This window comes from Macaca mulatta, chromosome 10 (genome assembly GCF_049350105.2).
Source record: "Macaca mulatta isolate MMU2019108-1 chromosome 10, T2T-MMU8v2.0, whole genome shotgun sequence".
In the NCBI taxonomy this organism is placed as follows: domain Eukaryota; kingdom Metazoa; phylum Chordata; class Mammalia; order Primates; family Cercopithecidae; genus Macaca; species Macaca mulatta.
Window position 1 is genome coordinate 111,192,264 of NC_133415.1, and position 17,590 is coordinate 111,209,853.

At 44.2% G+C, this 17,590-nt stretch overlaps 1 protein-coding gene and 1 long non-coding RNA gene across 5 annotated transcripts in view; one reads left to right on the forward strand and one right to left on the reverse strand.

Moving 5' to 3' along the window:
* Window positions 1-639: 639 nt before the first annotated feature.
* LOC144332204 (uncharacterized) lies at window positions 640-3,177 on the reverse strand. The gene is made up of 2 exons (XR_013400081.1): window positions 1,049-3,177; window positions 640-998 (listed from the first exon to the last, which is right to left on the reverse strand). It is a non-coding gene; the product is annotated as an uncharacterized LOC144332204 (long non-coding RNA).
* VAPB (VAMP associated protein B and C) overlaps window positions 660-17,590 on the forward strand; it is a 57,250-nt gene continuing 40,319 nt past the window's right edge. For 3 of the 4 annotated variants that reach the window (XM_077948144.1, XM_015148712.3, XM_077948145.1), the window contains exon 1: window positions 660-949. In XM_077948144.1, coding sequence (XP_077804270.1) covers window positions 892-949 — 58 coding nt within the window. In that variant the 5' untranslated portion in view covers window positions 660-891. 4 annotated transcript variants of the gene reach the window in all.

The following is a 17,590-nucleotide window of genomic DNA, read 5'->3' on the forward strand; positions in this document are numbered from 1 at the left end:
TTAGCTTTTCTGATCATTGTATTTCTAAATATTTATTGCATAAACAAATCGAATTTACTAGTAAAAATTCAGCACAGTGCCAGTTGCCTAATAAACATTTAACGTAGAGTAGCTTGTATTTATTGTAGCTGCTGTTGTCATTGGAAGCATTCAGCAGAGTGATACGAAATAAGCAATAATTGGTAGTTTATTATATTTATAATTATTATTTACAAGACGTCACAGTGCTTAGCCCATATCACTCACCCATAAACATCATGTTTATACTAAGTACTTTGACTATTATTCAAAGTCTCTAACAGTGCCTGGCACTACATAAGCAAGAGAAAAGTGGAAGTTTATTCTAATTGTTGTTACTGAATAAAGCATTTAACACGAGGCTGGCCCCCAGCGGACCCTTAATAGTTTTCGCGGCTGCAGTCGTAGCCGGACTACAAACCCCGCCTCCTGAGCAGCGCGAAGCCCCGCCCCTTGCTGCCCTGCAGTTCCGCCCCCGTGGCTTGTACCGCGCCTGCGCACTGTCCCGGGTGGGGCTCCACGCGCGCAGCTTTAGTCCCCGCCCCTGGAGCTGGCGGCGCAGGGCGCAGCTTCCCGCCGCCCGAGCGGGCCAGCCTGCTGCGTGCGTGCGTGTGTACGCCTGTGCGTGCGTGCGTGCGTGCGTGCGTGCCGTCAGCTCGCCGGGCACCGCGGCCTCGCCCTCGCCCTCCGCCCCTGAGCCTGCACCGCGTAGAACGACCCCCCCCAGCGCGCGCACCCCGTCGAAGACTCTCACCCGTGCCCCGACTGGTCCCCCCTTTTTTGTAAAACTTAAAGCGGGCGCGGCATTAACGCTTCCCGCCCCGGTGACCTCTCAGGGGTCTCCCCGCCAAAGGTGCTCCGCCGCTGAGGAACATGGCGAAGGTGGAGCAGGTCCTGAGCCTCGAGCCGCAGCACGAGCTCAAATTCCGAGGTAAGCCCCAGAGGCCGCCACCTTCATGCTTGCGGCCCCCGCCCCAGTGCTGGAGGGACGGAGTCCGGCGCGGCGGGTGACGTCGGCCCTCGTCCCCACCCCGACGGCGCTGTCGTGGGGGCCGGCGAGGCCGGGCCGGGCCTTGGCGCTCAGCGCGCGCCCCAGAAATGCGCGGAGCGGCCGGGACCCGAGAGGGCTGGTGCAGGAGCTAGGGCCTCTGCCTCCTCCCCGACCCCCAGCCTCCTGGGACTTGCCTTCGAGGCACTTGTCACTTTGCCTTGTAACTTAGTGACCAGTTTGTGATCACTTTAGTGTGAGCCTCCGCCGCTGCTGTTGCCTGGAAGGTTCTTCCCCTGCTCTGTGACAGTGTTGACCTCAGGGTTTAGTTGAGGTATCACCTGCCCAGAGAGGCCTGCTGTGGCCACCCAGCCCACCGTGCACACCTGCTCTCCTGCTGTCCCCATTCTGTCACTGTTTCGTGGTCAGCACCGCACTTTTCGTACTCAAAATCACTGTTTCAACACTAGAAAGGAAACTGCATGAGGACAGGCTCTTGTCAGTTCGCTGCTGTGTACCCAGCACACATTAGACGCCTAGGAAATACCTGTTGAACCAACAAATGAACCTCCTCAGGCCTTCTGATGGGATTGGTCCCATTTTCCGTTCACTGCCTCCCTCATGGTGCCTCCTGGATGCAGCTGAGGGAGGCTGCCAAGGTGCTGGGATCCTTTTGCTCCGCAGAGCTGCCTGGAGCAACACCTGCGGTGGTGGGAAACCATGACCCTGGTTTCTCCCAGACACTATTATCTCTGTAATTTGTGCCTTTATGTTTTCTATGTTGTTCTTTTTTTTTTTTTTTTTCCTACCTTCACCAGGGCCACGAGGTAAAAGGTCTGACATGCTCATTCCTTCTTTTTGCTTGTATCCAGTGATGTGGAAGGCACTAGGGAGGTGATGGATGAACAAGACAGACAAGGCCTCTGCTCTCAGAGAGCTTAGCTTCCGACGAGGACAGACAAACCAGCACACAACATCGTTACAGATCCGTGGAAGGCACTGGGGAGGTGATGGATGAACAAGACAGACAAGGCCTCTGTTCTCATAGAGCTTACCTTCCGACGAGGACAGGCAAACCAGCACACGTGATCTTTGCAGATAGTGCTAAGTGCTGTGTAGGAAATGGAACAGTTTGACTCCATGGAAGTGTACTGTAGATTGGAAGGTCAGGTCTCCACTATATCGCTAGCAGCGGGCTCACAGTAGATGTTCAGCTGGTATTAATGAATGGCCAGAGGTTCTTCAGTTTATATGTCCTATTGGGAAGTAGTGTAGGGTAACTTATGCAAAGTTACCCAGTTGGCAAGTGGTACATTTGAACCCAGACTTCAGAGTTCACGCTGTTAACCGTTACGCTGTCTGATCGCTGGGAAATACTCCAGAACGGTGGCTGTCACTTTGCCTTCCAAGTTAACAATGTGAAATAACTCTGAATTTACAGAGAACCAAAGGCTTTCCAATTAAAATGAAAAAAACAAAAAAACCCCACCAAACCTACCGGGGATCGAAATTCCAGGATAGTACTTGAGGTTTCATGATGCGCTCATGGCTTTCTGGGAACGCCAGATTGGAAAAGGAGGCCAGGTGGCTAAAGTGGTGAGCCATGGTTTCCACTTGAGTTGTCTGAAGTTCTTTTTCTGTCTGGGAGGCCTGGCTTGGCTTCTCCTGAGAATTGGTGGGTTCATTCGGTTAGTCCACAAACATTTACTGAGTACCTGATCTGTGTGTCAGACACCCGGAGAAGCCAAGTCATATCAGCTGTACTCTCCCATTTTCCCTCAACCTCCTCCCAGTACTTTAGGGAAGGGGACAGATGAGAACAACAGCCAGGACAGGACAATGATGTAGGGTAGTTCAGAGTGCCCCAGGAGCATTGAGGAGGTAAGCTCCTGAAGGAGGTGTCATTTGAGCTCAGTTATAAAGGTTGAGTAGAAGAAGGCTCAAAGAAGGAAAGGGTGAGAACATTTCAGACAGAGGAAATTGCATGCACAGAGGCACAAACACTGAGATGACTGGGCTCCTTTGGGATGCCCAGTAGTTCTTTTTTTTCTTTTTCTTTTCTTTTTTTTGAGATGCAGGTCTTACTCTGTCACCCAGGCTAGAGTGCAGAGACGTGCTGTCTCACTGCAACCCCCGCCTCCCAAGTTCAAGCGATTCTCCTGCCTCAGCCTCTTGAGTAGCTGGGATTATATACAGGCGTGTGCCTCTACGCCTGGCTAAAAATGTATTTTCAGTAGAGACGGGGTTTCACCATGTTGGCCAGTTTGGTGTCAAACTCCAGACCGCAAGTGATCTGCCCTCCTTGACCTCTCAAAGTGGTGGGATTACAGGCGTGAGCCACTGTGCCCAGCCACCACTAGTAGTTGTGAATGACAGCAACAAAGAAAATTTGTTGTGGTTGCCCGGCAAGATGGCAGACAAGGCTGGTGAGTAGACAGGAGTCAGACCTCAGTCCCTTTATGCATAGATGCAGCCAGTGTCCAAGTTAAAATTGTGTTGCTTCTCCTTGAGCAGTCCTTCCTTGCATTAACTTTCTGAAAACCCCCAAATCCCAGTACAAACTCTGTTGTCTAATAGGATGTTATGGAAAGAGGCACTCATTTGAGAAAATTCAAGATTTTGTTCAGTTGTTTTACTGAAAGATGTGTGACCTTAGGCCACTTCACTCCTCAAAGCCTGGGGTCATTCTTTGGTCAATGGGGATGATGCTCATGTCCACCTTGCCTCTTGTAGAAAGTGTTTAAAAGGAATGACATGGCTGTTAGCGGCTTTGTAAGTGCGTAGTACTATACAGAGATTAGACAACCACTTAACCACTTAAGTGGTTTCATCACTTCTGTACCTGAAAGGTGTGGCAGAGAAGAGGGATCATTCTGGCCCTGGATTGGCCAAAGTAATAATGCCAAAGTCACTGGATATTTTTGCTGGGGAAGTGGTCCAAGAGAGATGGTACCAAATTGTTGAAGGCCTCTGGCTTATAACTTTAGAAGAGACATCTGTGTGTGTTTTTAAACGACGTCATGAGTTGTGTTGTTTGTTTTAAACTGAATGCTAAGACAGTACAATTAATAGAGACTCAATACCCTGACTTACTTAGAGATAATTCATTTCAGGATGAAAACTGGCACATTTAACTGGTTTCTTCCAGGTTACTCAGGGTGATGACTCTGATTTCTGGTGGTTCACCTAGATGAACCTCTGAGCTAACTACTTAAGAAGGTAATAACTAAAATGCCCATTCAAAGGAAAAATTATCTTTTAAATGCAGCCTAAGTTGATCATATGGGATTGTATATTGTCAGACTCTTTAATCTTGGGAATTTTGTGTGGTATATTAAATTTAAGGATGTTACAGAAGAAAAAACGCAAATTTATATGACCTTATGCAGTTTTATAGGAAGTACTGTGCTGCATCATAAATATGGAAAGGACAAAGCCTGGTGGCTTCCTGAAAGAAGCATGACACAGGAGGATTTGCCTAGACTTAAGGTTGATTTTCATGAGATATTTTTAGTAAGTGAACATTAAGCTCCTTCAGACTAGGGGTATCTTTCTGAGAGAGTAAAAGTAAATGTTTTTGTTTTTTGGCAGGGTCTTGCTCTGTCACCCAGGCTGGGGGGCAGTGGTGCCATCATAGCTCACTGTAGCCTCAAACTCCTGGGCTCAAGAGATCCTCCTGCTTCAGCCTCCCTAGTAGCTAGGACTACAGGTGCCACCATTCCTGGCTAATTTTTGGATTTTTTTTTTTTTTTTTTTGAGACGGAGTCTTGCTGTGTCGCCCAGGCTGGAGTGCAGTGGCCGGATCTCAGCTCACTACAAGCTCCGCCTCCCGGGTTTACGCCATTCTCCTGCCTCAGCCTCCCAAGTAGCTGGGACTACAGGCGCCCGCCACCTCGCCCGGCTAGTTTTTTTTCTATTTTTTTAGTAGAGACGGGGTTTCACCGGGTTAGCCAGGATGGTCTCGATCTCCTGACCTCGTGATCCGGCCGTCTCGGCCTCCCAAAGTGCTGGGATTACAGGCTTCAACCACCGCGCCTGGCCTAATTTTTGGATTTTTTTATAAAGGTAGAGTCTTGCCATGTTGCCCAGGCTGGTCTTAAATTCCTGGCCTCAAGCAGTCCTTCCGCCTCGGCCTCCCAAAGTGCTGGGATTACAGGCATGAGCCACTGCACCCAGCCTAAGTGTGTGTTTTCTTTTATATTTCTTTTTGTCTTTTTCACTAAGTCATAGGAGTTTTTTTTAAATTGTCACTCTTTCTGTTGATCTCAGTTCTTCCAAGGCCTAAATGTTTCCTTGCCATCTCCTCACTCTGAGATCCCACTTGTTGTCCAGCTTAAAGAGAGCTTTCCAAATGAGTCACTTTCAAGGCATTATGTAGCGCTCTTCTGTCATTCTTTTCTCCCTCCCCTTCCATGAGAGTCCGTCTGTGGTAAATAGTATGTCTTATATATTTTTTGGTCATAGTTCAAGACTCTAGATCATTCTTTATACCCTAGCCTGTTCCCCTAGCAATGATATTGTCGCATGGAAGTGGTCTGTTGAACATCCATACTCACTAGGTTAAGGTTTTTTTTTTTTTTTTTGAGACAGAGTTTTGCTCTTGTTGCTCAAGCTGGAGCGCAATGGCGTGATGATATTGGCTCACCGCAACCTCCGCCTCCTGGGTTCAAGCACTTCTGCCTCAGCCTCATGAGTAGCTGGGATTACAGGCACGCACCACCACGCCCGGCTAATTTTGTACTTTTAGTAGAGACAGGGTTTCTCTGTGTTGGTCAGGCTGGTCTCGAACTCCCGGCCTCAGGTGATCTGCCCGCCTTGGCCTCCGAAAGTGCTGGGATGACAGTTGTGAGCCACTGCACCCGGCCAGTTAACATTTAAACATAACTGGACACATTTACTTTGGCTTTACTCCTTGACTGAACCAATGGCCTTCAAGAAGTCTTAGATAGTCCTGCCGTTAGGGATATCAGATGGGAGGGCACCAATGAATCGGTGTAGTTGAGTACCACTTTTCGGAGAAAATAGAAACTTGGACACTGAATGATAGTTTAAAGATGCTGTTTTGTTTTGTTTTGTTTTTTGTATAGGAAAAGCTGGCTTAGACTCTTTAGTTCAGCCCTTCAAGTTGATGTGTAATTTAAGATTGTTTAGGAAGTTACAAAATCGAAAACCCTTTGGATCTACAGTTCATTCAGTGCAGTAATTATCTTTCATATGCCAAGTACAACATTAATTCTTTAACTTTAGCACAGCACTGATTTTCTTAACATTTCCTGATCACACAGAGCAGGCTGTGTTTTACAGCACAACAAAATGTCACCCATGTGCTGAAGATTCTTCATGGTAGTAGTTTAGATCCATCCTGAATAGATTATCTTCGTTTATTTAATTATTAAGTAGCTTGCTTAACAAAAGTGGCATTAAATTTAACTTGAGTCAAACTTAAATCTTCATAGATAGTACCATTTACTTCTGAAATCTTGTTCCTGGGAGAACAATGTGGACTGGAAGTTAGCTTACTTTTATACACCTATTCACTCCCTTTTCTTGACAGTTAACTCCTTAGGGGGAAAAATGTATAGTTCTTGACCATGTGCTTATATTTGTAAAGCAATGATGTTTCCTGAATGTGAGTGGTTGTGACATAAATCACAGTTATCTTCATAATTACCTGGGAGCTTTTCATCCAAGTGTAGATGTACTAAAATAGTCTGAATTGATGCTTATTAAAGAGCTGAAGTCTTAAACATTAACACTGTCTGTTATTTATTAAATTGTACGTATGTTTCCTTCAAATACTGAAGGCAAAATACTGAGAACGTTGACCCTGTGTTATTATTGCTAAGTAGTTGAAAATTAGGGGAGGAGTCAAGGGAGTATATTATATTGGTTAACACTCAAATACTGCTCCTAGGCTTGATTTTTAGAACCGAAACTTGAATATTTACATAAAGAATTATTTCCAAAAGTGTCTTTTTTTTTTTTTTGAGATGGCGTCTTGCTGTGTTGCCAGGCTGGAGTGCAATGGCACAATCTCGGCTCACTGCAACCTCTGCCTCCCGGGTTCAAGCGATTCTCCTGCCTCAGCCTCCTGAGTCGCTGGGACCACAGGCACGTGCCACCATGCCTAGCTAATTTTAGTATTTTTAGTAGGGATGGGGTTTCACCATGTTGGCCAGATGGTCTCGATCTCTTTACCTCGTGATCCGCCCACCTCGGCCTCCCAAAGTGCTGAGATTACAGATGTGAGCCACTGCACCAGGCCAAGAGTGTCTTATATATTCCTGCTTTTTTGAAAAATTTTCTGTCTAAAGGATGACCATGATTTGGGACAAATGGGCTTAGCTTTCAATGAGATGACAAGAAAGATGAACACACAGAGTACTGAGTTCTATTAGTCAAGACAAGGTTGCCATAGAATGTCTTTAATAAAATAGAACAAAAGCCTTTTGCAGTTATTTTGCACTGAGGATTGTGTTAAAAACAAAGTTGCATTATGGTTTCCAGACTGGCATCCTTGTTTTTTTTTTCCTATCATTTTAGGCCCCTTTCAGGCTGTTACCAAGCATAGGATATCCAGGATTGCTTTGGCCTTGCTCAGTGGGTATGTGCATTCTTTGAAGTTCTTACCTGACAGACCTGGGCAGCTGGCTTTACACAAGGAAGAGTTGTTTAAAGAGCTTTGTTATGGAAACAAAGTTACTAAACTTGACAGTCACTTGAGGATTATTTAAGAAACAAAATAACCGAATGTGGTAAAATAATATCTCTAGAATATTTTTCAAAATGTTAAGTGCATCCTTTTAACAGAAGCTGTTGATGTCTGCAATGTCTTATGGTACTTTAGGGTTTTTATCCCCTAGCATGCGGTCTTAGGGGTTGGGAAGCAGTTGAGAAAATGGCATGGTCCCATGAGAAAACCTTGGAATACCTTCTTTTAATAACAATTTTTATTAATTGCATAGTACTGTAAATCTATAGAAATGCTTTCTTGGAGTTTTCCTTCATCCTTTCAGAAGGGCTAATATTGACCTTTGGTTAGCACGTTAGTATTTTCACCTGTGTCAAGTGATGTCTTCAGGCTTTTGGGGGGTGTGTGTGTGCATGCCTACCTCGTGTTGTGGTGGGGCACATTCGCTGATACCTGTAATGTGTTTCAATTACTACACTGTTGGCATTTCAGTAGGCTCCTTTAGCCTTTGCCCATCTGGGAAGTGGAGACTAGGGCAATAAATGTTTTGGGGGTAGATTGAGACTGCAGTGTTTTTCATCTTTTAGCTTGTACTTTAAGACAGTGGGATGTACCCCTAGACCATTTACCTAGATTTGAATTACTTCCTTGTGATGTGGTTTAGAGCTCTAAGTTCCTTGAGTTGTCTTGAAAGGCTAGAGAATGGAGGGGAATTGAAAATGGAACCTAAGGATTTCGGAGTGGTCATATTTGTCAGTGGTGACATGTGCCCGCCAACACCCCGTTGGGTTGGGTCTGGAGTTAAAAGCAGTGGCTGACATACATTTTGCAACATGAAGGAAAAGAAAGATAAAGAAAGAACAAACATTTCTAGAGGATAAGTGCTTTAATTCCTGAAGATAGGCCACACAGTTTAGGAACTGTGGTAAGAGGTGCTTTGCCATATTTATGTTACTGTTTAATCTGTGTAACAGTCCTATGAGATGACTTAGTCAGTGGCTAGGTAACTTTCCACTGGATGAGTCTGCACTAGTGAATGTGGCACAGGCAAAGCCTTGTACTTTCCCTTATACCACTATCAGCTCATTAGAGTTAACTCATAAAGGGGTTTGTTCTTGAGAGAGGGAGGCAGATAATTTAAAACCATTAATGAAGTATTAATAGCTGTCTGGACAATTTCTTGAGAACATCAATTAAGAGTTATTCTCTGTGAATTTTTTAGGAGGGATTTCTTGACCTACTTTTTAAAAAGTTCAGACAGATGAGTCCAAAGAATGCTTTGATTTACCTTGTGAATATTCACTTTTATATCAGATTCTGATGGTTTCATGATTCTATATATTTAGAAAGCATTAGGCCAGGCATGGTGGCTCACGCCTGTAATCCCAGCACTTTGGGAGGCCGAGGCAGGCAGATCACCTGAGGTTGGGAGTTCGAGACCAGCCTGACCAACATGGAGAAACCCCGTCTCTACTAAAAATACAAAATTAGCCGGGCATGGTAGCGCATGCCTGTAATCCCAGCTACTTTGGAGGCTGAGGCAGGAGAGAATCGCTTGAACCTGGGAGGCAGAGGTTGCCGTGAGCTGAGATCATGCCATTGCACTCCAACCTGGGCAACAAGAGCAAAACTCTGTCTCAAAAAAAAAAAAAAAAAAAAAAAATTAAAAGCATTACCTTGTGAGTAATTTGTCCTGCTATCCAGTCTTTGGAAGGCAGGGCAAAGCTTGTGTGTGGTAGGGATTTCATAGGCTTGCAGGTTTGTAGAGTGGGAATTCAAGAAGTTGTAAAGGGCACTTATTAAGATAGGAATGTCTAAAATAAATGATCTTTAGCAGTGCCACCTTAAACTTTGTAAGTGGTGCTACAAAGCCTTTAGTTCTGCATTTTCCTGACCAGCCATTGTCTTGGACAGAGAAACAAATAAGGGCGAGTTAATAAATAGAGACTTCTCTCAACTATTCAAAGAGGTAAACTTAAGGTGATTAGAAAGTGCTGTTTTACTTTATATGAGGTACACTTTGGGAAGTCATCATTTCACAAGACGATGATATGCCAGGCATATGAATTGGATCAGAAAGGATTTAGAGACATGCATGGATGTAATGATCTCGTACAGATGCTTCTCACCTTACAGCGGAGTTCCGTCCTCATAAACCTATTATCAGTTGAAAATATTATAAGTTGCAAACATGTTTAATACAGCTTAGCCTACCCAACATCATAGCCTTGTCTACCTTCAACATACTCAGAACCCTTAAGTTAGCCTCCAGTTGGACAAAGTCATCTAGCACAAAGCCTATTGTATGATAAAATATTGAATATCTCATGTACTGCATATTACTAGCCTGGGAAGAGATCAAAATTCAAAATATGTCAAAATTGTGATGGCTTCACATCACTGTAAAATTGAAAATTGCAGGCCGGGCGTGGTGGCTCAGGCCTGTAATCCCAGCACTTTGGGAGGCCGAGGCGGGTGGATCACGAGATCAGGAGATCCAGACTATCCTGACTAACATGGTGAAACCCTGTCTCTATTAAAAATACAAAAAATTAGCTGGGCGTGGTGGTGGGCACCTGTAGTCCCAGCTACTTGGGAGGCTGAGGCAGGAGAATGGCGTAAACCCAGGAGGCGGAGCTTGCAGTGAGCCCAGATCGCGCCTCTGTACTCCAGCCTGGGTGACAGAGTGAGAATCTGTCTAAAAAATAAAAAATAAAAATAAAAAAAAAATTGCAAGCCATACCAATCAGGGATTGTCTGTACATAATAGATGATTGTCCAAATTAGAGCTATTTTGGGTTTCTGCCCTTTGCAGATCCTTTGAGGTTTTCTTTATAGACAGATGACTCCTTCTGGGGGAATTGAACGTGACTCTGAGATTTGGTTCAGTTACCACATACTGAAAGCTTCCTGTGGGCCAGGCACTAGGTTGCATTGGAGACCTGGGAGGAAGGCTTAGCCCTTAAAGTTTCCAGCCTCTAGGTATTGGGAGACAAGGAGGGAAAATGGGGACAAGATATTTATGGCCTGCCCCTATTAAAAGCTTAGAAAAAGCTGTGTTAATTCTGCTTTGGGTGTTCGATCTCACAGGGAAGATGGCATTTGAGATATGTGACTTGGTGAGCTTATACTGTGTGCTTGCCGTTTTTCTAAACATTCATTTATTTAATTCTTAATGCAAGCCTAGGAAGTGGGTACAGTTATGATCCTGAAGTTATTAACCCAAGTTATGAACCTGACTGAGGGTTGGAGTTGGGATTTGAATCAAGATCTATCTGATTGCAAGGCTATGTTTTTTTTCTTTTTTTTTTTTGGTCATTATGCTGGCTGTGTTTCTTCCCTTAAAAGATAAGTGGAGGTGTGACTGCCCTTGGCTTTCTTATTTATTATGTTGTTAGGAAGATGAGGAGTGAGCCTAGAGAAAGAGGCTTGATAGAGAAATGGGACAGAAAAATAAAGGAAAAGGCCGGGCGCAGTGGCTCACACCTGTAATCCCAGCAGTTTGGGAGGCTGAGGTGGGTGGATCACCTGAGGTCAGGAGTTCCAGACCAGTGTGACCAACATAGTGAAACCCCATCTCTACTAAAAATACAAAAGTTAGCCGGGCTTGGTGGTGCATGCCTGTAATGCCTGTAATGCTACGTACTTGGGAAGCTGAGGCAGGAGAATCACTTCAGCTGGGGAGGTGGAGGTTGCAGTGAGCTGAGATCGTGCCATTGCACTCCAGCCTGGGAAACAAGAGCAAAACTCTGTCTCAAAAAAAAAAAGAGAAAAAGAAAGAAAAAGTGCCTTATTGTAATTGTAGTCTAATAATTGTCTCGTTGGCACCTCTTACGTAAAGTGCATTGCTCTGGGACATTAGAATGACTGTGACTGACTTTTAATCTTTTGCCAGCCGCGGTGGCTCATGCCTGTAATCCCAGTTTTGGGAGGCTGGGGTGAGTGCATTGCTTCAGCTCAGGAGTTTGACTCCAGCCTGGTCAACATAGTGAAACCCCTCTCTATTAAAAATGCAAAAATTAACCAGGCTTGGTGGTGTATGCCTGTAATCCCAGCTACTCAGGAGGCTGAGAGGTGGGAATCGCTTGAACCAAGGAAGGCAAAGGTTGCAGCTAGCTGAGACTGTGCCTCTGCACTCCAGCCTGGGCTAAGAGTGAGACCCTGTCTCAAAAAAAAAAAAAAAAAAAAATCCTTTAACAAATTCTGTGTTTCCCCCTAAGAACTTCTGTCACTTCTTATTGTGAGCTGTTTATTAGTGTCAAAAATTCTGTGCTAATGCTATCAACTGTACCTTCCCTTCCACCACCCCACTCTCTACTCCGAGTCTTTCATGTCCTCAATACCTGTCGTGCAAACTATGCATTTCTGGGTTAACTGGGTACTATTTTAGTCTTTTAGTTCCATCACTCAGCGTTTACAATATAGTAGAAAAAGGGAAGAAATGGAGTGGTACGTACTCGAGAAGTCAATGTTATGACCATCTCTGTTTTAGAGACGAGAGGCCTTTGCAGAGTGTGAATTTGTACCCAGGTCTTCCAGCCTCCCAAGTCTGTGTGCTTTGCATTACAAAGGGAGTCTGTGGTTCCTAAGCCTTGCTGTCACCTAGAGGCACTTGGACTAACCTGCTTAGCTTTGGTTTCCTCCTCTGTGATGTGAGGAGGCTTCAACTCAGTCAGTACCTCTAGGTGGTCCTTCCAGCTCTAAGCTTGAGAACTTAAGTTTATTTTAGCTGAAGAAGAGAGATGGAAAGCCCCTTGAGGACAGGAACCAGCTTGTGTTTCCCACAGCACCTACCAGTACTTTGTTCCCATGGGCTCCTGAATATTTAATTAGTGAAACCTCTTGTTCTGTTTGAAAGCTCACTACTAATATTAACCTTTCCTGAGTATTCTTGGACTCGGATCCAGTTTTTTCTATATCACCTCTTATTGTACGCATTATATGTCACTTTGATGTTTTGTTTTATTCTTTATGTGCTTCATTTACTTATTGCTTGGCTTTCGCTGCTAGAATGTAAGCTCCTATAGTTTTTTGTTTTGGTATTCTGAGTAGTGACTAATAGACTACATTCTCTTCTTATTGTTGTTTTCTTTTCCTAGTACCCCAAAGAAGGGTACAACCCTGGACTTGGTCGTCTTTTCAGTGTTTGCTATGAGCATTTGAAATAGACGCAGACATAAGAATAAAAAGAGAAATTTGCTGAAAAACCAGAGGTTTGTCCCTGTGGAGGCTTATTTGAATTCTCAATCTGTTGGTTGAATTGATTTGTTGCCATATAAATATATCCTGATGGACTCCTCTGAAAATCTAAATTTGTGCTTCTGACCTTTGTAAAGTCAGGCAGTGCTTTACTAATTGGATGAAGGAGAGCCATGGCTTACTCTTGAGAGAATGTGCAGATGCACACAATCAAAACTTTTCGTGTAATTTGCGGGCAGGAGGATCCCATCTTAGTGCATAGTTCACCTCTAACCTAGCTCAGAGAAAAGGTGGAAGAAACATGAGCAGTCATCTAGAGAAATCCAGAGAACACTTGGTCGGCTCTTTTGGGTCTTTTTATTTATTATTGTTTTTAAAATGAATGCTTTTGTTGCCTTTCTCTTTCAAAGCAAGATTGTTTCTTTTTCTTTCTTTACATACCTAGCACTCCTTGAGAATAGTGTTTGGCCTTTAGTCATTTTCATTAAACATCTGAGTATTGTCCCTTCCACCTTTAAAGAAGAAAAACTGTGTTGTCAGTCCTTTTTGCACTGTCTAGCTACTCCTTTCACTTTCCTTCTTATCATGGTAAGCTTCTGGAAAGCATAGTTCCCTGTCTTTTTTCTTTCTGTTCTTCATTTCTAGTCACTGCCCGGGAGCTCAGTCATTGCTTCATCACTACATCTCCCATTGCATGTTCAGTCTTCACCATATGTGTGCTCTCCCTACCATTTGACGCCTGTTGTCATCCTGCTCATTGACACACTTCTCTTGACCTCCCTAATTGCTCTCTCTGCTTTTCTTCTGCCCATGTGGCCAATTTTGCCTACTCATCATGCAGTCTGGTTGGTAGGTTACAGGTTCACCACCTCCCCCTCTTCTCCTTTCCCTGTTTCTCTCAGATTTGCTCTCTCCGTGTCTTCCCTTTTCCCCCTTGTGGAGCTTTTACCAGTACCCTTAGCTTCTAACGTCACTTATGTATGAACCCAGGCCTGACTCAAGCCCGTATAAAAGACTGCAGTACTTTAAATGCAGCATGACCCAAGCTGAACTCTATACCATCTTTTCTTTTTTTCCTCCAAACCTCCCCCTTCTTACTGTCTCATTGAATGGTACCTACATTCATGCATTTGACCAACTCAGAGAGTCTATGACTCAATTCTGTCCCTTCTTCCCCATTCCCTCTATGGTTGTCCCATTTTCTCCCGCAACTGTAATAGCCTCTTAACCTGTCTTCTTGTCTAAGTCTTCTCTTTCTTTCCACCCTGATGTGGTTTTCAAAGATGCAAATCTGAGCATATCTCTTGCTTGCTTACAATCATTAAATGTCTTCCTGTTGCCAAAAATAACGTTTAAATTCTTTAACAAAACCTGGAAAATTATTTATACTTGTTGCACTCCCTCCACATTGCCCTCCCCATCTTTCCAGCATCATCTTTCGTCATGCTTGTGTTCCAGCCTTTTAGTTCTCCTTGGCCATGGGGCTTTGGCATACTCTGTATCATGACTTACCCTGTATGTAGTCATAAAGTAACAGCTTTTAGCTGTTTCCACCACTAAAAATTAGTTGATTCCTTTTTCTCTTGTTGGTTTCACTGCTTTCCCCTGCTTACCTTTGAGGCTCAGCACGGGCTTCACTTCTTCAAGGTCACTTTCCTGACATTCTTCACTCACATTGTACCTGTTCCCCTGGCTCCCACGTGTCCCAGCGTGTTGTCATTGGCTACGTGATACATGACTCCTTTCCCCTGTTAGTCAGCAAGCCCCTTCTTTTTTTTCTTTTTCTTTTTAGATTGTGTCTCTTCTCCCCAGATCCCAGTGCCTAGCACAGTGCATGGTGCATGGCAGTTTCTCAGGGAGTTAATGGTCTCTGGGTCTAAGGCATAGGCGAGGAAGGGTTGGTGTTTAGAAGGAAGCTGGGAAAGGAGAGGCCAGGCGCAATGGCCTCACGCCTGTAATCCAAGGATTTTGGGACGCCGAGTGGGTGAATCACTTGAGGCCAGGAGTTTGAGATGAGCCTGGACAATATGGCAAAACCCTGTCTCTACTAAAAATACAGAAATTAAGCTGGTGTGGTGGTGCATGCCTGTAATCCCAGCTACTTGGGAGGCTGAGGCATGAGGCTCAATTGAACTCGGGAGGTGGAAGCTGCAGTGAGTCAAGATTATGCCACTGCACTCCAGCCTGGGTGACAGAGCAAGACTCTGTCTCAAAAACAAAAACAAAGCTGAGAAAGGAGAGGGGGGAAATAGAGAAGACTTTCAGTGGTGAGGAGTAATGAAGCCTTTCGGCAGGGCCCATTATGTACAGCCGATTGATGTAGACACAGTGCATTTTGCTCAGAAAATATTTGAACATTTTCTACTAAATGCTGGTTACTTTTCTCTCACGTAGAAACTTAGGTTTTTATTTATCCTCCTCTTCTATTTCAGAGTCAGGACTACCTCTTAGGTGTGTGTTCTTTCACCCCATTCCTTTCCCAACACTTAACAGTATTTTGCATCGTTAGTCAGCCTATTACTGCTGTCTCAAATTTCTCTTGTACTTGATTCCTTCCTTGTGCCTACAAACATTCTTCAGTTGCCCCTTCCTAAAAAGAAATCTTGTTTTCTAGATCTTCCCCACTTAAGCAAATGCCCAGTCTTCTATCACAGCTAGTTTTGGGGAAGCTGTGAATCTCAGTTTCTGATATCTTCATCCTTCTTTCATCAGATCCCACCCCTCCACTCAAACCCTTCTTAGTTCCCCAGGTTTCTCTCTGTGATACTTGTCTTTGACTTTTCCGATGAACTTCTTTATCATTTCTTTTACCGGGTGTTGAGGTTTCTCAGGTTCTGGCTTCAGTCTTCTCAATTTAACAATTTTCTGTATGTTGCCTCATTAATAATGACTTCATCTTCCACTTCTGCACAGAAAACTTCCAAATCTGTATCTCCAAGCAGATCTTTTGATCTGTCAGCCTACTGGACATCCGTGTCTATCTGGTTGTCATGAGAACACCTCAAACTCAGCATGTTCCACACTGTATTTACAGTTTACCCTCTCATCGGTACTGACTGTGGCTTCTGGCTCTTGGGAGTGGCCCTTGCACCAAGTTGGCAAACTGGAAATCCTAAACTTGTCTTTTGCTCCCCCTTTTCCATAACCTTTCACATCTACTCAGTCTGTTTAAATCAGCAACATCTCCTATGCCCTTTTGCTTCTTTGTATTCTGCTGTCGTATCCTGAGTATAGGTCCTTTCCCTTCCAGACTATTGTAGTAGCACTATGTCTCAACTTTCTGTCTCTTAATTTGTCTACCTGCTTCTCTTACCCTTCGGACTATCCTTTATACAGTTTCCAGAGATATTTTTCTAAAAATTGAAATTTGATATCATTTCTTGGTTTAAAAACATTCATTGGCTCTCTAGATCTTACGGATAGGTTCGTGCTCCAAATTCTTAGGCCAGCAGCAAGCAAAGCTCTTCAGAGTCAGGCCACGCTGCGTCTCTCCAGCCTCAGCTTCTTTCACCCCTCTCGTACCCTTTCCTCTTCAGCCATGTGATGCCCCCAGGAGTCCCTTACAGCTTTATCACACTGTACGTTTACCCAAGTTCCCTGCAGCTCAAAGTGTGCTTTGTGTTATCTGCTTCTCAGACTCCAGGGCTTGCCTCAGTGATCAGTTCCCAGTACTCCTCACCCTCCCCTTTTGATAGGATGCTTTATAGATTACCTTTCATACAGTATTCGATGCAGTTAGAGGTAGTATACTGCCCAGGAGTTAAGAGAGTGAACCCTAGATCTGCCATCTGAGAGTCATGTGTCCTTCAGTGATGCATTTAACCTGTCTGTGCCTCAAATTCCTCCCTCTGGGGTGTGTTAGGAGGATACAAATTAACACATGTCAAGTACTTAGAATAGATTGGCACTGTTAAATATGAGCTAAGGTCACATTTGATAATTTTTTAAAAAGAAAAAATCATTATGGAGTCTCAGTCCTGGAAATTCTGATTCATTAATTCTGGATGGGCCCCAAGATTGTTCTGTGTGTTCTGGGTGGGAGCTTCAATGCCCTGTTTCTCTCTCCAGCTTGAGAGCCTAGCACAGCACCTGAACCGTTCTCTTCATTGGTTACTTACTGAGTACCTGTAGCGTGCCAAGCATTGTTGAGAGGCCGAGAAAACTTTTACCTTATGGAGCTCATCTAATTATAGCGGGGAAGATGTACATTAAATAAAAACAGAAAATATATATGATGTGGTGTCAGGTAGTAGGTGATAAATGGGAAAAAAACAACTAAAAACAATGCAGGATAAAGGGATTTGGGAATGTGTGCAATTTTAAATAGGGTGATGAGGGAAGATCATTTAAGTAGGGTGATTAGGGAAGGTCACTTACCTGAGAAGGTGATATTTGAACTGAGACCTGTATAAAATGTGTGTGTGAACTATGGAGACATTTGGGAAGAGCATTACAGACTGATGGAAGGGCAAGTGCGAGGTGGTGATGAGCTTGGTGTGTTCAAGGAGCAGCAAGGTCATTATGCCTGCACTAGAGTGATGGAGGGGCCTGCTAGGAGGTGAGCTCAAAGAAGAGGGCAGGAGCCTTACTGGTAGGCAGGCCACAAGAGGGACTTTGGATTTTGTTGTGAGATAGGAAGCCACAGAGGATTCTGAGTAGGAGTTTTTTTTTTTTTTGGAGACAGTCTCCAGATG